Source organism: Pleuronectes platessa, chromosome 15 (genome assembly GCF_947347685.1).
Source record: "Pleuronectes platessa chromosome 15, fPlePla1.1, whole genome shotgun sequence".
In the NCBI taxonomy this organism is placed as follows: domain Eukaryota; kingdom Metazoa; phylum Chordata; class Actinopteri; order Pleuronectiformes; family Pleuronectidae; genus Pleuronectes; species Pleuronectes platessa.
Genome location: NC_070640.1, coordinates 15,045,578 through 15,072,515, shown reverse-complemented (window position 1 = coordinate 15,072,515; position 26,938 = coordinate 15,045,578). Strand labels below are relative to the sequence as shown.

Sequence of the window (26,938 nt, the reverse complement as noted above, 5' to 3'; positions counted from 1 at the left end):
AGGTATGTGCTTCTCTGAATTCCATCCTTGTAAATGTTATGACTTACATCTTTGGTTTATCTACTGGGACATGTTAATTTACCTTGTGTAAATCAGTGGAGACCAACTAACCATTAAACAACATAAAGCTCAATAAAACCAATGGCGAAATTTGAAGAGACAATTATGACACCATGTTCAAATATCTGACAGTTACTTTGAGTCATATTCTGCAATAGCATCAGTATTTATTGTGTCATATTAGTGCATTATTGTAAATATAAACAGTTTTGTCTAAATCATTAATACAAAGAAATATTTCCCTGTAAGATTCCTGATGGGGTGATTTCTTAAAGTCATCTGACATTCATACTTCTTATAATCCCTGCAGTCCAGTATGATACACATAAACAAGTTAATATGATGTGATTTTGTATTTCCAAACAATTAACACATACTTTTCATATGATCACAACTTAATCATACAAAAATAATGAAACTACATGTATTATTATTTCATCTTAAAATTCCAATGAAACTGAGCAGACATCACTTGTATTCTTCTGCTGTATATGCAGTGATGGCGATGCTTACAGTGACACATTTGACCACTAGATGTCCCTCTTGAAGAGTGTCAGCTACAGATCCCTCTGACTGATTTGTAGAAATAAATGAATCCAAACACTGTCGTCAATACAACATGAGTCACGGCTCCTCCAACACAAACACTGATTCATCTACTCTTAATGTTGCTGGGTAAAAAAAAAACTATCTGTTGTAAGAATCTCAGTGGATGCAATGTGACTGTGACCTTGAGAAGATTTTTTCTCAAATACGTCAATTCAAACTCTCTCTCAAATCTTCAAGGTCTTCTTCTCTTGTTTCCACATCTGCTGACTCGCAGCCTCCATCTCTGAGACTGTTCCCTTTCAGAAGGTTGTTAGACACGCTACTGCAGAGACTTCTGATTTTACACAGCAGGTCAGAAGTTTTTTCTTTGTTGTAATAGTCCCCTCTGTTATTCCTTTGCATGTGATTTTGTGACGTAACAGTGTGAGGACAGATGATGGTTTCATCGGAAGGCCACTTACAGAACACAAACTCGCAATTTAGTAGATAAATTAAGAAAATGCTCACGACCAACCACATTGGAGAAATACATCACAGCATATTGAGGAAGTACCCTCAAAATGTAAATATGGCACTTGAAACAGTTAGTTCTCCACTTTGAAATTCACAGTGTGTTATAAAAGAGCAACATTTCCCTCAGTTTAAGTGCAGTTTCTACAGCATATATAAATATATATATGTAAACACTGATATCAGTAATGCGTCACAGTATCGTTCCCCTGATTAGTAGATTATGACTCTGAGACAGAGGCTACACATTTAAAAATCTACAGTTTCTGCTGCCAAAAAGCATTGTGTCATAACATTACAGCAGCAAATCACAGACGTGGTACAAGATACCTTAATTAATCCCAGCGAGGGTGTGTGCTGCAGTAAGTACACCTGGTCTCAGTGGACCTCAGAAGTTTGGATCTGGCCTGGTTTGGGAAGTAGTGATATGCCTGAGAATACAGAGTCCTCAGATTTATGCTTCACGCCATCCTCATTGACGGGGGAATAACAACACGAAAATTCAAAAGTAAAATGAAACAATTAAAGGAATGTTTTGATATGGAAACGCACATAATTTGCGTCATTGAAAAGGGGTAGGAAATGTATACTGCAGAAGCCAGGCTAGCTGTTCCCCCGTTTCCAGTCTTTATGCTAAGCTAAGCTAACTATCTGCCGGCCCCAACTTCATATTGATTCATCTTTCCATCTAACTCTAAACATGAAAGAAAATAAGTGGATAGCCCAAAATGTTTAAGAATTTAAAATCGTAAGGAAAAGTGAATGTAATGAAAACGTGTAAAACCTGCCTGCAAAGTGAGTCTGTTCCCTTCAATGTTAGTTGGACAGAGTGAATGTCTGTCAGCTGCTTGTTGGACTGAGTTCATGGTGTCCGTCACACATAGTGCTCAAGGCGGTTGATGTACACACGGTCTGTCCCACTCTGATGACATGCCCACTCCAGGCGGGACAGCTGCTGGGTGGGGCTTTGCGGCCTCTGCCTTGTTGGGGGTGGGCACTGCCCGTCACTCAGCCCGTACCTGCGCTCTGCCTTGCGATTCTTCATTTATAAAAACAAGAAAAATGAATTACACTTATTTGTCATCATTCATATCCAGCGACTGCTCACAAAACCCCCAAACAGCCTTATTCTCTCACGTGATTTCTTAAGTCAGAGCCTTGGAAAGTCGTGATACGCGTGAAGAAAAAAAAAAGATTGAGTAACTTTCTGGGTAAGGCAAAAAAATATAAAGTAGAGGCGTATGAAAGCGCGAGTTGAGCTGAGAACTCAAATGAAAAATTTAACTATCTTACATAGTAAATGAGTACAGCCATCAGGCCTCCTACGTAATAAAAACAGATGATGTCAGTTAGTTTCTTATTGCACCCTTTTGTGACTCAGTGCTCATCATTATGATCTATACCAAACGTTAATGTTAGATACAGATCGAGATACACAAGAGGAGTGTAGTGTGTGTGTGTGTGTGTGTGTCTGGAGGGGGTGTTACCTGACAGAGCCAGGCCACTTGTGATGCGTGGACCCCCAGAGGTGCCACCGGCGGTCTCTCAGAATAGGGAGGAGGCGGCTTGTGTGTCGGAGGAAGGTCAATCCTTCAGAGAAACAGAGAGAGGATGGAGAGACTTTAGCTTTCGTGATTACCTTTAAGAAGCTAGGAATAGCACCCTGTGGCTGTGTCTCCACCAAGCAGTGCAGTTTCAGTGTCATTATTTCCCCAGATTCATATCAGGTCACTGTAACCTTTAACCTCTAAAATCTGTTCATCTTCAAGTCCAAGTGACAACTGGTAAAAGTTTGAAGAAATCCCCTAAGACAAGTCCTTTCGAACGTAATGAAGAGGATGCGTTTTGTGAGGCCACCCTGACCTTGACAACTGACCTATAACCACCATAATCAAATTGATTAATCTGTGAGTCTAAGGGAACATTTGAGTCAAATTTAAAAAAGTCTATCTTGAAGCATTCCTTCGTATAAGGTGTTCATGATGCAAAACAAATAGTTGTTTGAAGTCACAGTGACCTTGACCTTTGACCCACAAATACTAGGTCATCAATGATGCCTGGTGAATGATTGTGGCGGATGCAAGGTTATTGGATGATCCTGATATATCACATTTACTGTGACCTTGTCCTTTAACCACCAAAGTCATATCAGTTTAACCTTGATTCCAAATTGTAGCAAATTTGAAGAAATTCCCTCATGGTGAGATATTGTGTTTATAAGAAAGGGGCAGACAGAAAACCAGAAGACGCACTGCGTCTTGCCACAGGCTGTCACCAGCACAGAGGCATAGAAATGAGAAGACAATAATACAATTATTCTAGTAATTGTTTCTGCTTGGTATAAAATCAATTACCCAATACAATTTAAGAATGAGGGCTGGAGGAACACCTTTTCCGTCGCATTTTTAAGTATGAGAAAATAACCCTGATGATGTCACAGTGATATCATCCAGGTTATCTTGAGTCGGCCTTAAAGATCACACATTAAGTTCATCAGCCTCTGCATTGACTATTTTGACTGTTCTTAACAGAACCTGGGGACTGACCTTGGCCATTTGTAAAACCATGTCATGACAGGCATTGATTTTTCTAACACTATATATCACTTGATGCTCTGCTTCTCTTTCATACTTCAGATGAGGGCTGGTAGGAGATTACAGTTAGTGTCTCAGTGACCTGCTGTCCTCCACTCATGCCTACGTGTGATGACGAAGAGGAACGAGGTCCTGCGTCCAGCCGCCTGCTCCATCCCCCCATTATCCCACTGGGACCGACCACGGTCACACTTAAGATGCTAAGTTTGTCACGGCATTGACCACGGACTAACACACAGATAGATATACCACCCTGTAGTGTCAGTATACTGTGAGGCAGGGCCCTCCACACCACATTTTCCCCTCACAGTGCAGGCGGTTTTCTACCAGTGTTCAGACAATCAGCAGCAATTGTAGGCGGGCTATTTTCACCAGCACTGTTACATAATCACTCAGTCTGAAACTCACTCTGAAGCGTGCACAGCAAATGTTTTTCAAATTTCCCTGAAGAGGCCGCTGTCAGCGAAATGAGGATGCGCATTGTAATAAAGGTGAAAATGTTTGGAAGAAAGGTACATCACAAATCTTTGACAGGACAGTGAGAAAGTATTTGAGACACTGGGGCGGGGAAACCACAGCTGAGAAATTGAACAGCGGCTGCGGAGTGAGCGTGCACATTGACACACTAACAAGGATGGATGAGGGGATCAACCTGCAACCTTGCAGATATGCTCCACAGGTTCATAATAATGATTTGTATGTATGGGGAAGCAGGTCGATCGGCAGCATTGGCCACATATCGTGCACATTTGTGTTGCTGTGTGGACCCTAATGATAAATTGAAGCAGACTTAATCAGAATAAACCCTCCAGGTTTTTTCCTCATGGACTAGAAGGCATAACAGATCCTGTTCAGTCCTATAATTTACCCTCATAGTTATTTAGAGGAGACACAACAGAGACAGACGAAACAAAGAACAAGAGGCATGCACAGACACACACACACACACACGGGGAAATGTCAATCACGGGTCTCTGGCAGTGTGACCCAGCTTCTTCTGTAAATAATTTAACCTCAAAGTTCTTCTTCTTTGCTTCTTCTAACATTAACACGAGCGCTGGTGCACTACAGGAACAGATGCATCAAAACAGCACAAGGGCTGGATGCCAAGACAGCAATCATCTGCCACCCCTCAACCTTGTCCCGCAGCCTCCCTGCTCCCGGGCCACGCTCCTCCGCAGCTCTCTCCGCGGGGGGAGGGAGCAACTCCTTGAACCCACCGATGGGCTCCAGTCAACCCCGCGCGTTCTCGTGTCACTAATAACCATCCAAGCATGTTGTGCGGCATGAATTATTTGTCACACTTACACTTTGTCGGTGAAGGCTGGCTGCTGGGCCTTGCGAGCAGTGAGGATCACGATGATGACGATGACGACGAGGAAGAGGGCGAGGACTGCGCCCATGACGGCTCCGGCCACGGCGATGGCGTTTGACCTCTCTGCCTGAGACTGGCCTGAAACAGAGGAGGGAGAGACTCATTATAATAACAACAACATGAGAGAAGAAGGGACAGACACAAAGGCAAGCGCTAGAGGAAATGAAGCTCATATTGTTTGGATTTTCTGTCAACGCAGTCAGGGGGGCATTGCATATTGGTCTAACAAGGACACAGTGTCATCTGGGTGCATTTAGTTTCAGATCCACAGTTGCCCCCTAAAGGCAAGGGGAGTAACAACAACATTTATGTCCACACGTCACCATCTACTTGCAAAAACGACAGAGCGTTAGCATCTGCATTAGTATCCAGTCAGCAAATCTACAAGACAGGGGCCCTTTAAGTAATACCTCCAACGAGACACATTCACTTGATTGAGATCATTGGTTGGTTTAAATGCTAATAAAATTGTAAATATGGCACATACAATAAACCCAAAACGTAATTGAAGTGTTTAAGTCTCTGCTGCTTTTAACCATGCTCTTAACCGCTCTAATTATTTCCCCCCTGAATTCTAGACATTTTGTTTTTTTTGTCTGATGCGTGAAATAAGGTTAATTTTCATGTTTTATTTTATCACATAAAATACATTGGTTAATATCCCTCTTTTTAAGGTTTTATATTGTTATCCATCCTACCCCTCCTCTATTTTGTTCGTGGACTAGATACAGTTATTGTGTCTGCAGAATTAGCTTTGTCAGACCATATGCTTGCATATGCTCCATGTAGTCCACTGAAGGGATTAGGATTAATCAGTGATTAAGATGCATTAAACTCACAGAACAGCGAGCTTCGGCCAATCAGCTGTAAATGTGTTACTGTGATTCTGGGACAAAAGATAAAAAGGAAAAACAAAACAAAATGCCCACTGGTCAATTCCAGTTGGTTGAGGAAGATGTTGAGTTGGGGCTGAAGAAAAAAAAAAAAAACAGTAAAAAAAAAGGCTGAGACAAGAATCCTAAATAACATTTCAATTATGATGCAGATTGCAAAAACCGGGACTTCTTAGCTCATCCCCTGAAAGCCACTTCTTCCCCTCCCCCTCTCCCCTCTGCTCCCTTCACAGCGTCCTCTAACAGTTAATAACCGTTCGATTACCTTCCAATGTGGCTGAGCTATGACAAGAGACTCTTGAGTTGATCAAAAGGCCTTTATAAATGCAGTTCATCATGTCGCCTGCTTTAATGTCTGGAGACAGACAATTACTCACATTCATGACGTGACTAGAAATAAAAAGTGCTTTTAAACCCACGAAAACCACCTTCAGGAGTTTATGAGGTTTAATCACACAACTATACACTTATCTTATGTTATCATATGCCCATTTTGAAATTATATAAAAATTAAGGTGCATCTTGATACATTATCAATCTCCCATGGTGCTTCTTAATGGAGTAATTTAGCTAAAAATAAAAATTTGGACAATGATATGCTTAAAAAATATTTATTAATGTTCTGTTGACATTTTTGTCCCATTTGAACATCTCATTTGTTCAAATACCATCCGTTCTGGAGGGGCCCGGATTAGTGGTGTTAGTTGTGGATCAACTGTCCCCATGCGGGGATCTGGCTCCGGCACAAGAACTTCTCCGTCTCTTCTACTTCAGCACTTTATCAGATGCACGTCATCCCTGGGAAGCCGGGAAAAAAGTGCACGCCAATCGCTCATCGAGGTCAGAGGCTGACACGCTCATTATGAATTGAACACTGTGCACCGTGGTCAACTGAGGAGAAGCGTGGGAGCATAGGCTAACCCTGACCCCCCCACCCCTAACACCCCAGTCACAAAACCTACCCACCAGGGTCAAGGGTCATACTAATGCCCAGACAACAGCCCCCTCGGGGAGCGGGGGGGAGGGAGAGATTAGGGCTGCAGGCAGTGTGTCATCTATTTCAATATTTTCAGCTCAATAAAGGTAACAATTTGATCCCACTTCTGCCGGGGAGTTATGTCAAAGTGTCTCGTAAACAGACGTCAGCGCTTCCTCCCTCTCCCTGCTCGAGACGTTCGCTCGCTTCTTTGTGTGTTCTGAAAAGTCTCCTTGGAAACTGTTTTGGTGTGCAGGCAAAAAGCAAATCCACTGATCTTCCTCACAAGTCTCAAACAAATGCGAGCGTTGCCGGCTGACATCATTTGTCGCTATATACTGAGCTGCTCCGCCGTGTATTTTCAGACTGTGCATGCCCCGTTTCAAGGTCAGTGACAACCACTGCTGCGACCATGATAAGGTCTATAGAGGACAGCGAGGTCGGCTGAAATAAAGACGTTCAGAGGGAAGTGCGTCTGTCGTGAAGACCTGGGGTCCATGCTGAACGGTGTCAAGGTCACATTGGCATGATATGCCCTCCGAGCCAGAGGAGCGCTCTGCAGTGCAGCAGGACATAATGGGCCATTTTCAATTCCAGTGGCTAATTTTCCCTTTTTGCTCTCGCCTTTCACAGCAGCACATTTAACCTCTTTGCTCCACGCTCACACTCCCTGGCATCACCTCTCCCTCCCACTTTTCTGTGGCCAGGTAGCGCTTGTGGGAAGACAGCCTCCATCAGCAGCTCCAGATGAGCTTGTTGCCATGGGGACAGTCAATGGGCTGGAGAGTGGGGACTTTGGGCCAGACATAAACACTCAGCGTTTAATTTTACCAGCTGGAAGAGAGTGGGAGAAAGACACAAGGGGGGTTGAATTCACAAAGGAGAGGAGCTGTAGGGGAGAGCGAGGACCTTTCTGCTCTGAAACAAAGCAAACAAGAGGACACATGGAGAGCAGAGGTGCTGCTCGATCTCCCCAAACACTCTCCACTGGACAGGAACCGCTCACCATTCCACCATTGTATTTAAAGCTAAAGCAATAAATCAAACTCCTGATTCTTAGATATGAAAGCGTAATGGAGATAAGGTGAAGTGGAGAGAAAAAAAAAAAAAGGCTTTTGGATTACATCATGAACGGCGTCCCACACGTGCGTACTGGGTTTGGGGGGGTGGTTATGCAGCATTGTGCGTTAGGGAGTGAGGGATGATGTCATTTACAGAAGCACAAAGAGGCTGAGACTGAGCAGTCAGAATAATCGCGAGCTGAAAAACCTCCAGAGAGAATCACTCACAGGTGCTAAGGTGCTTTATTCAACTAAAGTTTGTCAAAACGATTGACAAAAAATAATGCTTCACTGTTGTCACATTAACATAAATATTATTTTTTCCTTCCTTCCAGAAACTTACATTTCCTTCTGTATTTACAAAAACAAACATGACCACAAGGTGCATTGGAACAAGGTGAGACTGAAGTCAACTCTTCAGTCTTTTAAACAACAGTGATTCAACAAAAAAACAACAACCCTGACACACAAACACATATGAAGTAGAGATTTAACAAATTTTAAATAAAAATATATTTTAGCATCATCTTTGTGTGTGTTTTAATGCCTCTAGAGTTGTAAATATACTGCATCATTAACCATTGTAGGAGCAAGGGGTGAGAAGTGAATATGGCACAACTGACAAATGAGTCCTCCCAACAAACATTATGCAGAAAAAAATAAAAAATAAACATTAACAAAGAAAATCTCAGAGCAACAAATAAGGTCGCCACATCCAATTATAAGAAAACACAGAAAAATCTTTGTCTAAGTATCTAAGGCACTATAGTTGTATTTCTCAACTCAAAGTGGAGGACATCGCCTGAAGATATTGAGGACTGATGTCTATACAAAATGTCACAGTACAAAAGAACTTCATTAATCCAGGTGCAGGGCAGCAAAAATAATATATTGATTAGTGGAATTTCCGTCTTAGTGCATAGAAGCAAACAAAACAACAGGGCAAGGCTGCTGTGCTTCCTGTTGCTTTCTGCATTTATATGAAATACTGAAATCATAGGTGTCAGCAGCAACATTAAAACAAATTAATATTCAAGAACAAAACTTAAAATTCAACAATGTAGATGATGTTTTGTGGTTTACAAATGATCCAGCTGTACACTTCTTACCGTACTCCCATCAAAGCATCAGTTCACGCAAACTCCTCGACGTCTAACTATTTTACTTTTCATTTGGGAGTGACAGACCCAGATTTTTGCGGCGTCGTTCTCTGATGGTTTAACCAGCAGCCAAATACAATGGAGACAAATGGAATGTTGTTTGATACCTCCACCAAGAGGGTCGTGTTTTTAGTCTATTTTTTTTTGCAGGAATATGAAAAAAACTGCTAAAGCCAATTTATTGAAATTTGGTGGAATGATGGGGTATAGGCCAAGTAAAAAGCCATTAACTAATAGTTAGGGTCTGGACAAAGGGGCAGATCAAAACCGTGATTTTTTTTCACATATTTGGCAGGAAATAATAGTACGTGGATCTTAATGGTCAACATGTCAACTGAAAGGATATATTAGTTTATGAAATTTGGGGTGGCTTGTTTTGTTTTAAGGAGAATGTTGGGCCATAACAGAGACATGCGCTACACTGAGTGCCAATCTAGTTTTCCATAGGTTTGGAAAATTACATCAAATTAAAAAAAAAAAATCAACAAAAAAAACAACACCCTGGTTAGTTGTCATGGGAACTACGTTCTACCAAAGAATTAGTCTCAAAACTTTCAACAGTGTGTTGAGTAGATTATCAAGTATATTGTTTTAGGCAAGAAATCTCTAAACCAGGGTACATTAATCCAAAACTTGTCTCATCACACTCGTAGTGTGAAGTAATCAAAATAATATAACTGGTATAAAACTGGTAGTTATTATAATGGGAAGCTAAGTGTATTTTATTCCTACTGCACAGCATCTGTAACAACACTTGGAACAACAGCACAGGTGTCATATTGTCCACTTGCAGGTTAGAGGGGAACATTATTAAATCTCACAGAGATAGCGCAGCCTACTCACTCCACAAGATTCACACCCCGACAGATTAGTGCAGGTTCATAACAATAGAAATAAATCCCATTTTCTCGACTCTTGCTGTAATATCAAAGTGGCCAAATAGCATCTTTTCATTTCTATTTCAGGCTACAAGACCCTGTATACAAAAGTGATAAGTTTATAGAAGTTACGTAATAATAATCAGTTGCTACCTAGTCACTTAATACTTATCTGAGACACACTGTCATCATCATATTATATCTATAATGTAAGTTCAACAAATATTTGGCATCTGGCTGCAAATATTGTAAAGGTGACCACACTACTAAAGTGGTCATGTATTCACAAACACTAGTGTACATGAAATTAACTGTGGGATATCCTCCATGCAGTCTGGTGAACTGTTTAACACTTTCTGTGTCACATACAAAAACTGAGAAGATTTCTTGAACTCTGTAATAGCTTTGACTCCTGAACCACTGGACACTGACTTATGAAATATACTTAGACCTCTGTTCAGTCATACTCCTGCAAACCTTGCAGCACCTTAATGGGCAGTAATATAAGGCTGGTAACAAATAAATACCGAATTAGTTTCAACTCAAGCCGGATTATTTTCATCACTATTCAAAGGGAGAGATTTAATCATCAGTGCACTAACACAAATTGTCTGTCCCTTCTGATGAGTAAGCACTGTGCTTTGGATAAAGTGCTGAGTGGACAGTTTGATAACCACAGGTGACAGAGACAGCATGTCCAGCACAAAATATCTAATTTGTCTGATTTATCTAATAGTATGAGTTGTTATACAAATAATAGTAATCATAAATGCTTCAAATAACTGGCTAGTATAATTAGAGTGGGCAGTTGCACACATGGAAAGCCACAATAAGCCCATTAATGCCTCAGATTGTAATTGCTTCTTGTTTCAACAGATTACAAAGAGTAATGAAAGTAGACCATGGGTAGTTATGTGTAATAGTGTCCTTGCTGCACTGCTGAATGATTTCTTTGTGAGACAAAATACTTTGGGACAAGGAGGCCAGTGAATGGTGGCTGCCATCCTGACGACCTGCTTCTAACATCCAAACAATTTCCCAGAGTCCTGGTTTGGGACTGGAGAGCGAATACACAAACATATCCATAACCACCATGCGAGGGATACAAATAAATGAGTAATAATATTCTAACTTGCAGTGGACAGACAGGATGGTGTGGCAAATTTGCATATCAAAGTTCGACTGTGTGACAGACTGAGTCGGTTGTTACAGTGGATTGTGCCTCATGCACAATCCACTCCAGGCTTCTCTGCTTAGCCTCTCTCCACCCCTGCCTCCTGGGGATATAAGACGAGCGGAGGACATACGGTAGAAATGCTCTTAAGTTTCCCACTCTGGGCCATCAGTTTTAAAGGACGCTACTAGGACATCGGTGGTCAAGTCCTCAACCTCACAAGTCTCCCATTGCGGTCATTTAAATAAGGTCTGATGATCCGGTTTGCCCATTATTAAGTTATGCAAAGGGAAGTGCAATAATATGTTTGAGCACGAGGTCACTAAGCATGGAGGGATAGTGATTTCTTACCAAGACCTTTTTTGAAAAAGCTTATGCAGCCTCTGCTGTGCCCTATACTGGATTTTGGGAAAATACATTTATTTCCAATCGGTTCTGCACCATTCTTAACTATTGGCCAATTATAATCAGAGATGAAATAACTGTACTCAATGTAATCAATAGCAACATACATACAAATAAGCATCACATAGCCCAAAAAGGCAGATTTTGTTGAAAAAACTACTTTCTTCTAACATATGTGAAGGCTTTTACTCCACTGAACTACAAGAGTAATACTAAATTCATTGGCAGTCCATGTAGTAAGGCAGAAACAGCACATACTTACGCCTTTTGTTAGACTCTGCACACACAAACTAGTGACATGCCCACGTCTGTAGGCATGTAGGTGTGGGGCTGAACAGTCCACAGTCTGTCCCCATGACAAAGAGAAAACTTTAGATCAAGTGTTGTCCAGGACGCTTGTAAAACAAGAAAATTAAAGGAATGTATGCGTACAAAACAGAAATAATGTGGTTCTTCTTTCTAATCAAATAAATGAAAACTTCCTATTTATGTAGCATTTCTGCTCCTGCAGAATCATGTAGCTTGTCAAACGAACAACTCCCTACGCGAGATGACCGAGCCATCTGTGTGAGAGACATAGTCCGCATCAGTCCCGCTATCGTAGCAGTCATCTGACTGGTAGGAGGAGCCGTTTCCCTGTGGTTTTGGCGGATGCGGGAGTCGGGCCTGCCGTGGGCTAGAATACTGTGTGTGTTCACGCTGGTGATTCTGCTCTTTGCAGAGGTGACTGCTCTCCCTCATTGCCCTAGTGAAGCCATTAGGGGGATACTCCTCTCCATTATAGCCGCTATGCTCTTGTTTGAGCTGGCGGTCGCCCCACTCCTCCCGGTCGTGGTCTCGGCGGAAAGAGCTGCTGCCGGCTTTGGTTGGGCGGAGCTCGTGCTGCGTAGGGGCTTTCTGGTGGTGATTGGGACCCAGGTACGGCTGGGTGGAGTAATTCCCGTGGAAGGTCTGCTGTTTGCGTAGGTAATACACGCCTACGATAGACAGCAGCAGTAGCAGGAACAAGGTCCCACCCACAGCACCACCCACTACGGAACCAAGATTACTCTCAGGTAGAGCTTCGCGTGTGGGGGAGATGAGGAGGACATGGCCCTTATCATCCACTAAGGTGGAGGAGTCAGAGCCAGCTAGGACAGGAGCAGTAATGGTGGAAGGCATGGTAGGAGGATCTAATGGAGGAGAGGAGGGTAAGAGGGGAGTAGATGATGGAAGGGAGAGATGAACAGACAGAGAAGCAGAGATTGTCAATGCTAACTACATCAGCATTTTACTAAGAAAGGATAGGTTAAAAAAACATCAACTAAACCACAACACATACTAAACTATGCATGGTACATGGTCTCAGCAAACTCAGTTCTGCACTGCCAACTTTTCAGAACTTCTAGGTGCAGTGTTCAATAATTAAACAATAAATAATAGACATGCGTAAAACAGAAACACTAGAATCTGGTGGGTTTAAATAAATGGTTATATTAGTTGATGGATGAATGGGTTTTTAATATTCTTCTACAGCTACATCCAAACTACTACATTTTAGTTTCATTTTTACACCACCAGTGTGAATGCTCACATGAAATATATATTTTTTTAACCTAACCCAGGTAGTTTTATGTCCATTCAGTTTAATAGCAGTGTATATAATCTCTTTTTTTGACCACTGCCTGTTACACTTAATGAGTGCAGCTTTGTAACAGGTCAGTAATTCTTAAGAGGAAATGAGAGTAAAACAAATTAAAATATCAGTAGATATTGATAATTATCACAATTATAGAAATACCACCATATTATATTTATTTTTAGTATTAAATTAATCTTTGCTCCTATGTGAAGGTTGTGGGGTATTAAACTCTTCATTATGAGTAGAGAATGACGAAAGTTAAAAGATCAGCTTAAAAATCTACACTTTGCTTACACAATGCATAAGTAATATATATCAAGCCTCTGTTATATTTCTAGGGATACACATTTTATTGAAAAAAATTGATATGGTTTTATGGCCCAGGCCCAATGCATACACTTTTAACTCATTGGGCAAGTTTTATTTGCTGTTAAATTACTCAAAAGGGTTGAGTTGATTCAAACCAATAATAGCATTTGAAATAGCCAAATAGCGAATGGATTGAATGAAAAGTGTAAACAATAACAACATTATCATAACACAAGACAACTATTTATTACAAAAAAAAAATGTGTGACTTACTGAGGTGGACTAATAATGGTACTTGAAGACACCCCTAAATTTCCTGACTATGAGTTCAAAGAAGAGTTCATATTCAAATAATTCCGTACCTTGCATGAGAAAATACTTAATATAATGTGAGTAAAATGAGGCATTGAGAATATTTTATAACATATTACAACACTATTACTGTAAACTATATTAGTGGTGGAGCCAGACAATTTAAAAGCAAACAGCCATAATCCTAGGGAGCTCAAGTAATGGAAAGTCTAAAAGCACTAATGGAGCTGCTAAATTGCTCTGCGATTTTAACCTCAGTGCCCGTCCAGATGTGAGGAAAAGATTCACATCTGAGAGCTAAGTAAAACGAACCCAAACGTTTGTAGTCTCAGTCGTCCAACTCCATGACATATGTGAGCAAACCCACAGCAACTAACACACACACAACCAAGAGAACACCAACACGTGTAAGCTTATGCATACCCGTACAGGTCCTCTCAAAGGAAAATGAAATATGGATGATAAATAATAAATAGGAGTTGAGAAGAACTAGTTAATGTTTTATGAATCTGGGACATCATCTCCGTCAGGCTGCAGGGTTTCGCCTCTTACTGCTTGACACATGCAGAAATAAAAGAAAGGAAACGAGAAAGATGTAGAGAGAAAATCACATCATAATCAGAGCATCATTCAGTGAGAGGGCTTCCACAGACAAGAGCGAGTTCATGAAACCAGATGAACATGCTCATCAAACACAACAGAGTGACATGACACACTCAGATGCCAAGCCAAGAGAAAGGAGCAGGGGCGGTGCACTATGGTCTGAAGAGGCCTTAAATCTTTGCAGCTGTTTGGCGGCTGAACTTCCCTTTTGAACATCTGGAGACCTAATGTTAATCAGCATGGAATTAAACCTCAACCTAATATTATCACTATTATCAGTACCAACACACTGTGCCGTGGGTGTGATAGACTATCAGTATGTCGAGGATGAGCAGGAGTGATACAGTGTCACGTTTCAGCTTGAAGGACAATGTCACAGGCAGTGATACCTTCCATGACCTGCATGCACGCACAATGCTTCCTAAGGGAGAAGGCAATAGGAGTCAGCTGTGTTCTGGTGTGTACACTCCACTCACCTTGTATGAGGATGCGCACATCCCGACTGCGGAGGTTGATGTCATTGGCAACCTCACACCTGTATACTCCAGAATCCTTCCGCTGAAGGGGACGCAGGAAGAGCAGAGTGCTATTCCTTATTTCCACCCCTTCTGGCATTTCACTGTCCAATCTGTGACACACAAGAGACACAACATTTAGACACAAGCACACTTACAACAAACCCTCGTAAAACCCTCAGGAGAGGTCACACACACAGACGAACAGACCTGATCCATCTGAAGTGATGAGCTGGTGGATTTGCGTTGGCCTTGCAAGTCATTTGAACGTTTTCCCGACCCACAAACCAGTCTCCATCGTAGCCCACAACTGAGATGTCAGGAGCAACTACAGAAAGACAAAAAATAATGTTATACTGACAAATCAGAACCCAAGAACAAATTTATTATACAGACTGAACTGTGGTCCTGATGACTACGTTTACGAATATGCACAAATATGAACATTTATATTTGTTTTTATTAATGATAAATGGTCTGTATTTATATAGCGCTTGTCTAGTCTTGACCAATCAAACCGCTTTACAGTACAGTTTTGCATACACCCATTCATAAAGTGCATATGCAGCACTTTCATCTTTTCGCTATAGTTATTTATAAAAACATTTAAACCCTCAAATACAATTATTTTTAATAAGGGGTTGATAACGACATCTTTGGAATAATTGCCATTTCAGTTTTTTTATCTATAAATATTTTTTTACTCCTATATCAGTCTTAAAAGGCATCAGTCCTAAAAACCTGTATTGGTCAGGCTCTAGTGTTAACCAGGTAAACCAAGCAGGTATACCTGGTAAGCATACCTTAAAAATATTTCAGTTGTGACACAGTACATGATGATAATTTTCCTAGTTTGTGAATAACATTATATGGAGTCTGGGGTTGGTCGTTTTGCCATCCAAATATGCAAAAAGATGTTTAGCAAACTAAGATCAAAAGCAGCACCTACAGAGGAACTAACAGTCATCCCTTGGATGCTATGATGAGTTGTACATTCTAAATCCAGGTCAACAACAATGTTCTCCAGGTCTCTTCAGTGCCAAGTTATCATGGGGTTTTCACAGATGTCTATATTAAGACATCTCCTCTGTTCGTTGCCATTTGTTCAGCTACTTAAACTACATGCAGGGCATTGTTCCATGGATAAATGTTTGCCATGTTTTATGTTTGGAACTGTCACTGTGCCGACACCGAATGAGCATAAAATCCTTTGTTGCTGCCATCTGTCACAAAACAGTAACTCAGACTCTAATAAAAGTCATCTGTCAAACTAAAACATTTCCATGTTGGTTATTTTACCCCTTCCACCAGTCGATTTTTATATTATTTAAAAATACAAATTTGTACCCCTTAAAGTATAGATATGTAGAGACAGAAAACATAGTTTTCAGTTAAGGGCTACACATAATAGCAATGTACCGACGCAGGAAAGCCTATAGACTGTAAAAAAAAAAAAAGATGAATGACAGAAAACACCAAGGACAGCCTTTCTTAAACCATAATCAACACCTGTGAGGAGCCTGAGTGGCTAGTCCTTTTCATCCAGACACATTTCATCTCCATCAATACAGCTGCTTCTTAAGTGGATTGTTGTTGATGTGCTTCAAATAAATCAAACATCAACACCGACAAGGCCAAGGGCTATCAATTGTCTGCTGTAGGAAATTAAATACCATCACTTTTAAGACTGTACTTTGTGTTTAACACAATGTTTTAAGGTTTAGGCTGTCGTGTATGTCCTCATCAAATGGCTAAACTTGAACCTTAATTGACTCTGCACGTTTATTCTACTAATTGTGCTTTTATAACATTAAAAAAAACATTTAAGCCCTAAACATTTATTACAAGTTAAGTGTTCAAACATGTCAGACTAGGATGGCACTCAGTGGAGCATATAACTCCACCACAGCCTAACAGTCCCCTTTACTTAGATCAAGCTGCAGCAAATTTCACTAAATCGTAGATATCGTTTTCCTAAATGTTACTGTTTTTTTCCATCAAAACATCAACATTTTACTCAAAGTTTGGTGGGAACTCTTTCAATTGTGTTCGTGTTAACTTACTTACAAAAAAAACAACAGACAAGGGTAGAAAACATAACCTCATTGGCAGAGGAAATGAGAGCCTTGTAGCAGAACGGAATCAATAATAATTTACACGTTTGATATAAGGCTCTTTCAGCTAATAGGGACACTCACACTGCACGTTGATCTGGTATGGGATCCTGAAGTCAGTCAGCAGCGCTGGGTGGCGGACCACACAGGTGAGCGCATGGCCTTGGACGTGGCGTGTGGGCTGCCAGAGGTAGCGCACCTGTGTGCTGGTGGTGCCGTTGACCTCATCGAACAGCTGCACTTCTGACTGGCCAAACAGGTTGGACTCCCAGGACACCTCAGCAGGGGGCCGAGCCCGCTCAGCAATACAGGTGGCCACCACGGTTTCATTGCCACCATCGATCAGGGCGGTTGAACCTGCTGACACGTAGACCTTCGGCTCCACTGTGATAAAGAGGGAACAAACAACAAGGTGGGAGACACGCGTTAGAATTTCAACATCCTTTTGAGGTCATCTTTCTTTTTTTAAATCAACACCAGTTTTATTTTCCCGCAGCTTTAATTCAATTTTCTTCCCCTCTCCCACTACAACCAAATCCAAACCACCATTAGCAGAACTAACCATCCCTGTGATCTGCTCTGTGAACAAAGTGAGCACACACATGCAGTGTCTGTGAGCCAGCATTGACAACCTGTGATGCACATGGAAACACAGAATTGGAACCTGCTATTACTCAACAAGCCCTCATTAACAAGGGCTAATACAGGACTCACAACACTGTTATCTGATGCTGTAAAAGTCATTGTTCTTCTCTTTTTGTAGAGGAATCTCATCTCCAGTTTATCCCATTAAGAATTTAAACATGTTACGTGATTTTGGATACATTTAGTATATCTTGATATATCTGAAAAACATTGTTACAACTACTTTGATATTGAGCTCGACAAATCGTCCAGCCCAAACAATCTGGAAATGAATAGCAAGCACTGCCTGAACAAAATGTACTTAATTTGATTCCTTTCAAAATAATGCAATTGTAGAGTCAGTATCCACAGCTTTACATTAAGGTTCTAACTTTTATTTCCATCATTTGTCCGTTATTTTGCAAATGAGAGAATACAACAATTGAAAACACCAAACACAATAACCTTCAAATATCTTGTTTTGTCCATACCCCTAAGACAAATCAATTTACAGTTACACATGCAGATTATTCACATTTAATAAATATTCAATATCACACATGCTACAAATACTTACCGAGAACATTGAGCGTAGTGGAGGCTTGGAAGTTTCCCATAGGAAATGTAGCGGCCTTACAGGTGTAGATCCCGACATCAGCAAAGCCCACGTTTTCCAGGACGATGGTGGCATCGTAAAAGGAGGGTGAGCGGAAATGCAAGCGGTGACTTAGCTCTGGGATGGAGCTGCCAAACTTCGGGCTGTAGACAGCCAAGGTGACGGAGCCTGAAGGTAAGCGGCGCTCCCAGGAACTCTGAGTGAGAGTGAGGTTTGTTTCCGTGACCAAGTCCATTTCCACCCTACACTCCAATGTCACATTCTTCCCAAGCACAGCACTCACCCTGTGAGGTACCACCACCTGACTGCAGCACAAACCTGCAAAGACACATAGGAAAACAGAACTGAAGCCACATGCCATCATGTACATCTGCAAAGGTTTTGGATAATTCGAATAACATTAATTAAAACAGTTTGAAAAAAATAAAAAATTCTTACACTTCTTTCCTTTTACATCTTTGATTATTACAACAACGAAGCATAATCCCTGTAGACGAATCAGTACATTAGCTGTCAATTTGTACATATTGTACTTCTTCTTTGAGAAATTCACTGCAGAGAAATAAAAAATAAGAATCTAAATAGTTACCTTTTATTAAATACTGAGCCATGAAGAAACACGTCTGAAAGGCGTTTGAAACTAAAACCAATACTTGGTGAAACATTTGTATGGATATTAGAGCTGAAAGTTGAGAAATTGAAGAATAATCTGAAATACCGAAGTTTTGATAATTGATAAATTTGTTTACATGGGGTGGCTCCTTTGTGCAGTGGTAAATACAGTCACCTCACATCAAGAAGGTGTGAATCCCAGTTTGTCCAGGACTCTGTGTGGAGTTTGAATGTTCTCCCAGGGTTTATCGGGGTACTCTGGTTGATTGGGGAATCTAAATTGAAAGTAGGTGTGACTATCTGTTTGTCTCTGTTGGCTCCGATAACCTGTCTATTGTGTACTTAGCCTCTCCCATAAACATTTCATCCCAGAGCCCATACAGGATGACAGGAATCAGTGGGTAAAGAGCGTTTCTGCCATCATCTCTATCAAAAATATTTAATATTTATAGTTATATACTAACCTTTACATTTATTAGACTAGATTCAGAGCTTGATACCACCACAGCAGGTGTTGGGCTTTTAAAAACATGTAGCATACAGCTGAGTGTGTGACTGACTGTTCATTTGATTACATTGTTTCTTCTGTATAGATTTCCTCCTCCTGACCTGAATTCAGAAATCAAAAGCAGACCGTCTATGTGCCCTTTGTCCAAATATAACTAGCCCATGCACTCCTTCACCTACACTTGTCAGAAATGTGGCGTGTCGAGAAAGCAAGTGCTCAACATCGCGTTGAGGAAAGTCAAAGGGATACGAGGAGAACAGACTGCGACCGGCAGGGGAAAAAAAGGAAAAAGGAAAAAGCGGGGAAGAGATATGCTAACACATGGCGATGACATCATCGCTGAGAGAAGAAAAAGAAGTCTGAGTGAAGAGAGGCGAGAGGAAAGTCACGTATGAAACACTACTCAGAGGAAATATAGATCGCCAAGACTCCGGCAAACAGAAAACGCAGGAACTACGTTACTGATGTAGAAAAGAAAATATAACACCACTAGACTGCCAGAGCCTTCAAGCACATCACTAATTGCAACAAGCTGCCAGCAGGAAGACATCATTGTAGATCAAAACCTGCTGCGCTGCTTGGCAACTGACTCCAAATATTCTATTGTTGTTTTGCCAAAAACAGCTCCATCTCTGGCCCATCACACACTAAAAAGGCCATGTCCTCAAACAATAATACTGTAGAAGGAAATGTCCCTTCCCATCAAGTATGAAAAAAAAAAAAAGTCTTATTTTATATTTAATTGTACTGTTATTGGAGTAAAGTCTGAACTTCTGAGAACGTGGTACTTGTTTAACAGTGCTTCTAGTTTATGTTAGTTTCCACAAACTTTGGGTTCATAGTTTATTACAAGGTTAGGTATATGAGCTTCCTGATTAGTGTGACAGTTTAACCAATTAAATTGATGTATTAGCCAAATTTGGCAATAAATACTGTACATGGTATTGAATTCAAAATACTTAATCAACTTTTGAGAATTGGCACAGCAATTGAATTAACAGTTTCTATGTTTTGCCCAGATTGGGCTGTAAATAAAAATGGGCAATACAAGCCAATATTTAAATGAGAAAATGAAATCTTGAGAGCATTAATTTTTCGAAGACCGGGCATAATGAGTCATTGTGTTACTCATCCAGAGAAAAGGGAGGATAGATCAGTGGGGACATGTAAAGTTGTGGAGTCTGTTGATAGACTAATGCTGAATTCATGTGCAAAGACAGCAATACATTTAAACGGACAATACAATTCATACTTACTTCTATCTTTTTTTTAGGACAGTCTTTTACGCATTACATTCTCTAGCCCTTTACACAAACTTAAACCTTAACAGCTAAATGCCTAACCCCAACCCTTAAATTTACCTCAACCCTGCAGCAAAGTCTTATCCCTCAAGCAGCCTGGTGAAGTTGTGAAAACTGGCTAAAAGTCAATCCGGTCCTCACAAAGATAGAAATACACACAGTACTGTAAATTAGCTGAATTCACTGATGACAAAAACCCATCATCAGGGATACGCTATATTAAAAAGGATATGTTCACATTTTTTAAGTTTGTCTAAGGACAATAGTTAGATGCCCATAACAAATCAGATTTGTCTGAATGTGTTTATGTGTGGGCGACTTTTAAGAATTCCCTCCAGGGAAGAAACCATGTCTCTCTGCAAAAAAAAAGGATCAGAGTCATTATTGTTTTTGTTTTTCTAAGATGTAATACCATACGAGCTGCTAAAGTGGTCCATCTTGACTTAGAACTGGCCGTTCACCTACATAAATTATTAATGTGATTGTTAATGTGTCATTTCAGTTTTCCTAGGTGACTGATTAGTGTAGGCGTGGTAATATAGACTAACTTGCTGTTACCAATATTTAGAATTTGTTTGGCAAATGCTATAATCGTAAGATGTCGTACTGACAAAGTTGCAATATAGTATATCACGCCAATGCCATTTGTGGCCAACAAAGCATTATTGTCAGAGATGCTGATATAAAAGTGAGACATTTAGGGGCAGTGGATATGGCATATATAACCTTAGAAGTAATTCGCAGATAGTGGTCTGGTTTTGTCTACCATACTGTTTTTACACTTTTTGGCAGGCACTAAGAACTCTGCATTACAACAGAAGTTTCCGCTTTAACTGAGTGTGTTCCTGCGATACCAGTCCACCACTTATTTCCCCGTTTGGATACTAAATGTTATGACTGTCATTTATGTTAAAATATATTTAAGCGCATGAATTTTGGAGTTATGGCTAATTACGTGTTTTATGAGGACACCATGACCTTGCCATTTGACAACCAACCTCTTTTCAGTTTATTTAAGTACAAGTGGAAGTTTGTGCCAAATTGCCTCAAGAGTTTACTGAGTTAGCACTAGGGATGGGCATAATTAATCGACGATCGATTAATTGATCATTAAGAATTTCGTCGATGAAATAATTTTTTCATCGAGAAATTCGCTAATTACACATTTGACCACGGGGGGCAATCTTTGAAAGAAACGCCACAGTCCTACTCAGTTACCTGCGCCTGGCTGCGAGTTACCGTGTAGTTCCATTTCCAAAGTAAACATGAAGAGGTCACGGCGAAGTGTTGCATGGGACCTTTTGAGTTAAAAAATGACTTGGTTCACTGCCAACACTGCGAAGCTATCCCAGAGGCTGGGGGAGACGAGGCGCCTGCGTTGTCTGACACGGCCGAGGGGAGCGCAAACATCGGAGCCGCGGCCAGGCTAGCCAAGTTAGCACGGAGCTACCTGTGTATCAAGGCGACGTCAGTCCCCTCAGAGCGGGGTTTCGGCGGCTGGACTGACGGTCACCAGGCTGCGTTCAAGTCTGACCCCAGAGCATGTTAACGTGCTCATCTTTCTCAACACAAATCCGTAAGCTGGTGCTGAAGTTGTATGTGAGTTACTGGTTATTTTTATGAAGCTTTCTCGACTCTGTACCTTGTTTGATAGTTTTGAGTTACATTTGGCAAAACCTGTCAGACCTAAGTATTATATATTTGTAGTTGTTGTTTAACATTATGTTTTTTTATAATATTATTATTTTATTTTGGAGGAAAAAAAAAACGAGGGTCAGTTGTGTTTAGTAGCACCGGCTTCTAGCTGTTGGCTCCGCTGCTTAAGATTACGGCATATTTGGTTCATCTTGTAATAAAGATCTCAATGAGGAAACACGCTTTGTTTTTCACTGCATTTTGATGTAGCTTATAAATAGTGAATTTTTGAACTTCAAAATATTAATGATTAATCGAAAATTCGTCATTAACTCTCCCGACGATCGACGAAGACAATTTAATCGAACGCCCATCCCTAGTTAGCACAAGAGAATGGGATGCACAAACAGATTGACGGATGTACAACTTGTAGACATAATGGCTCCTTCAATAGCTGTTGCTGGTGTGGCGGTATAATGAAAAGTAAATTAATAGTTTGAACAGCCTCCAGTTGAAGAGCCATGCTCACATATATGGCTGACTTCCTTTCCAATTACTCCCATATCCCAAACTTTGAACAACACAGAGATAACAGCTTCCTCCAAGGAATAAAGCTGCTCTGCATTCGAAAAAATGGCCCCAAGCTAATGTAAATTAACCAGTGAAAAAAGACATACTAAACAATTCAAACTTTCTGAATGAAAACAAAATGCATATTATTTGCACTTTGTATAAACTCGGCAAAATGGCACACTTAAATCCAGATGGTAACTGTGCAGTACACTGTGTGTTTTCATCAAATAGAAACAGATTACCACAGGTACAATGGTGAGGTTAGATGATAAGCATGACAGCTCAGTTAGGAGGAAAGAAACAGCATTTCTCCTTTACTGTACACAATATGTTAAGGAAGAGGCATAGTGGCTGTATACAATTTTCACTGGTGACATGACGACAACCTTACGTAAGCATGTGCTTGTTTCTCCAACTCAGAATAAGGGAGCAATTAAAGTAAGGGCAAAGTCTATCTGATCTTATATGACGACTATCTGACATAGCAATAACATAGTTCTCTCTCTTCGTCTTCTGCCTCCAGAGAGAAAAGTCCTTCAAGTTTTTGCCATCTTAGATCATCAAAGAGACGCTTTCAGTTATGCTTGCAAATGCAACACACATACACGCAAGCCTTACCCCCTAAATGCTAATAATGTCTTCACCTTAAAATTTAAGGACTTACATGATGGGGATTTAGTCTTTATCCCGATAAGGTAGCTAAAGTCCCTATGTTGTGACTCAGATTGAGGTCCCCACAACATAAGTAATACATAGACCACACACACAAACACACACAAATATATTCTGTCATCAAGGACACTCTGCTCCCCAGGGATACTCTGCAGCTCGTTCTCACTTTAGTCAATACTACCTTCACGTGCACCACTTATGTGGCAGCGATGTATTAATACGAGTGTCTTGCCAGAGGGCAGCGTGTCTTGTTAAAAGTGGAAATCAGAACATAAATGGTGATGGTGTTAGGTGGAAGTAGCCCAGTCAGCTGTCCAGAGCAGAAGAGAGAAGGATTGAAAATAGTCGTTCGACATATTGATCTTATTTGACCTTCAAAATCAACTTTTCCGGTGAATGATTCACATGCATATTCTTAACCTGGCTTCCTGGCTGGAAATCATCAGTTTGAAATCAGTTCAGGGCCAGGTGATAAGATACATTTTATAAAAATGTTTTTAATTTTAAGATTCGAAAAGACATGAAAGCCCAACATTCATGTTATATGAATGTATAAGTGAATGCAGAGAGTAATGTACTATGTCTTTGATGAAGTAATAACATAAAACTACTACATTCAAGCTCTCTGATATTATTCTGAAAACATTTTCCCAGCAGGATAAATAAGACTGTGGAGGGCCATGACAGTCTCTGTAATGAATGTCTCATGGTGCCACACACTTTGAAATATCAACCTGCAAGACTAAGCCAGTAAAGGAGGGAAGTCACTACCCCAAAATAACTCAAGTCCCTGCAGACTTGGCAATTGTTTTGTGCAAGTTTAGGGGACAAGAAGGAGACGCAAGAGAATACGCCCCCTTCTCACTAAGAAGCGGTGCGGGTTCTTGTCCAGGCTCTGGTCATCGCAAGCCTAGACTGTTACAGCTCCCTCCTAGCAGGTCTACCTGCTAGTGCCATCTGACCTCTGCAGCTCATCTAGAATGCAGCAGCTCGATTGGTCTTAACCAACCTAAATTCATTCACACTCCTCTGTTCTCTTCACTGGTTACCAGTGGCTGCCGCATCCATTTCAAAACATACATTTTTGTGTACCGTGCTGCTAACAGATCAGGTCCAGTCTACATCCAGGACAAATTAAATAAAAATAAAAGTGATTTAGTAGCAATTACCTATAACTGTTAGTTAGTTTGGCTTTCCTGATTCTTTTTGTACTGGTTTTGTACCCTCATGGTTGAATGCACTTATTGTAAGTCTCTTTGGATAAATGTAATGTAATACATTTGTTAACTGATGCGCATGAATATTTTTAATTATTTTAAATACGAATACTGTTAATATAAAAATGTAATCTATGTATTTAATCAATGTTATGGAGGATTAAGCATATTTGGATAATTCATTATGGTTTTAATGGTTGTTCTCAATGAACATGTGAGAAACATCCTCTCTGCTGGATGTAGAAGTAGTCAACATGTAAACTATACCAACTTTATAAGATAGAGACATCACATGACTCATTCTGATTTTCTGCTCCCTAATGGTCAAAAATATGATAAATGCATCTTTAATGACACATACGATGTGTACAGGAGAATTCAGTGTTTGTTGCCCTTTAAGGCTTAACGTTATTAGCTGTATGGGTGTGGGCATCTATTCTGCTTTCAACGAAGGCACAAGGTCAAACAGCTCATTGAAATGTATAGCAGACTTAAAGTGAAGCAAGTCAAAATTGACAACGGTCTCTGTGCTTCAACTTGGAGGGGAAGGAGGTGATCAGTCTGTCGAGAACTGAACTTTTGATCTCTCCAAAGTCTCTGAGAGTTATAAGAAAAAGAAAATGATTGCAATTTAACACGGTTTAACAGTATAACACAATGTTTTGAAGTTTAAATTTAAGACGGTATATGACTCAAATCTATATAGATGTAGTTTGGAAGTAGGTTGTGACACTGCTGCTCTGAAGTGTATTATAGAAAGAAAGATGTTCAGTCAACATTGTCCTTTTCTAGCTTCAGGAATGGTGAGAGGAAAACTAGGGAACAAACTAGGTAACTAGGGAACAAACACAAAAGTCTGGCCCATATCACTCATAGCTCAGTGAGACACCTGCAATGTTGCCAAACACTTATCGAGGACCCAGAATAACAATATGAGCGATTCCCCCAAATTATGGACCTTTCTGTATCAGTTGCCCCATAAGATTGCATTGTAGCTACTGCCCAGTGTTTGGCCAGCCGGCGAAGGAGATCTGCAGGACCGATTCCAAAGTACCTTTCGTTTACACACCCACAGGCTGAAAAATACTTTCCCATTGCTTTGAATAATGCCACTATATATAATTTTTTGAATATAGGACTAGATGGTGAATATGCACTGTATTTCTATATATATTATAAATTCCTTTAATAACTGGAATGATCGAGTTCTGACTTTTGTTCCTTTTGAGGTTCGTGCAGAAACCCGAAACTCTGTGCAGGCAGCCCATCCTCTCACATATTGCTGCTGTCTCACACAAACTCGAGCGAATTGGGAGCCCGAGGCTTAACAGCAGACACATGGCGTCTGAGCCTCATCGGTGCAGACGTGCAAGGTGCCGTCGTACGTCCAGTCATCTCTGGTGGCGCTCGTGCAAGTTCCCAAACAGTTCGGGAACATTAAGACAAAACCGCCGTTGCACATTACCTCAACAGAAGAGGTTTCAGGAGCTAATGTGGCTCCCAGTAACTGTGCACTGACCCAAGTGTAGGCCAGGTGCGTGTGTGTACACCTTAATGGATGTGACGGTGTGCTCCTCGGAGGTTTCTATGGAGGGTTTCTATGGCAGCCTCGGGTCGCGCCATCCTCCGCGGTGGTGGTGGTGGTGGTGGTGCCGGCTAGCTACCTCTCCCCGATACGTTGCAAGTGAACTTAAAACCAAGTTTGCTTGGATCTGCAGAGGACACCTGCTCAACTTGATAAACTTCTACTAATCCCGCCGGCGGGAGAACGCGCTGGTCGCCGGTTTTCTCCGGGATTTGTGCTCGGTGCTAGAGACTCCCTCTCCAAACTTCTGTGTAGCGTCCACGGAACAAGCAGAAAAGACTAGCGGGAGGAAACAAACACGGACTCACCTGTTATACTCAATAAAACGTGGAGGAACGCGACCACGCCGTGTCCTCCGCGGTAGCTCCGGTGAGAAGACGGGGACATGTTGGGGAAAGCAGCGCAGCCTCCAGCCGCAGGACCCGGGATGAGAGCAGGTTCAACGGTATGTGGAGGAACCTCCTCAGCAACAACTATCAACTGCAT

At 41.0% G+C, this 26,938-nt stretch overlaps 1 protein-coding gene across 1 annotated transcript; it reads right to left on the bottom strand.

Annotated features, from left to right (window-relative positions):
• Positions 1-1,993: 1,993 nt before the first annotated feature.
• On the bottom strand, positions 1,994-26,938 carry LOC128457433 (nectin-3-like protein). The gene is made up of 10 exons (XM_053442115.1): positions 26,761-26,938; positions 18,311-18,667; positions 17,194-17,493; positions 15,206-15,323; positions 14,957-15,108; positions 12,181-12,807; positions 7,789-7,875; positions 5,022-5,166; positions 2,607-2,709; positions 1,994-2,158 (listed from the first exon to the last, which is right to left on the bottom strand). Exons 1-10 carry the CDS (start codon positions 26,936-26,938, stop codon positions 1,994-1,996), a joined length of 2,232 nt encoding a protein of 743 aa, XP_053298090.1.

What these genes read in the sequence shown, in the direction of transcription:
- LOC128457433 (XM_053442115.1), bottom strand. Translation starts at nt 26,938, where the DNA reads ATGCAGTTGATAGTTGTTGCTGAGGAGGTTCCTCCACATACCGTTGAA. An exon ending in TGTGCGCATCCTCATACAAG is followed by an intron (nt 12,808 to 14,956) that starts GTGAGTGGAGTG and finishes CTCCTCCATTAG; the next exon opens with ATCCTCCTACCATGCCTTCC. An exon ending in CTCCCACTCTCTTCCAGCTG is followed by an intron (nt 5,167 to 7,788) that starts GTAAAATTAAAC and finishes CCTCTGTTTCAG; the next exon opens with GCCAGTCTCAGGCAGAGAGG.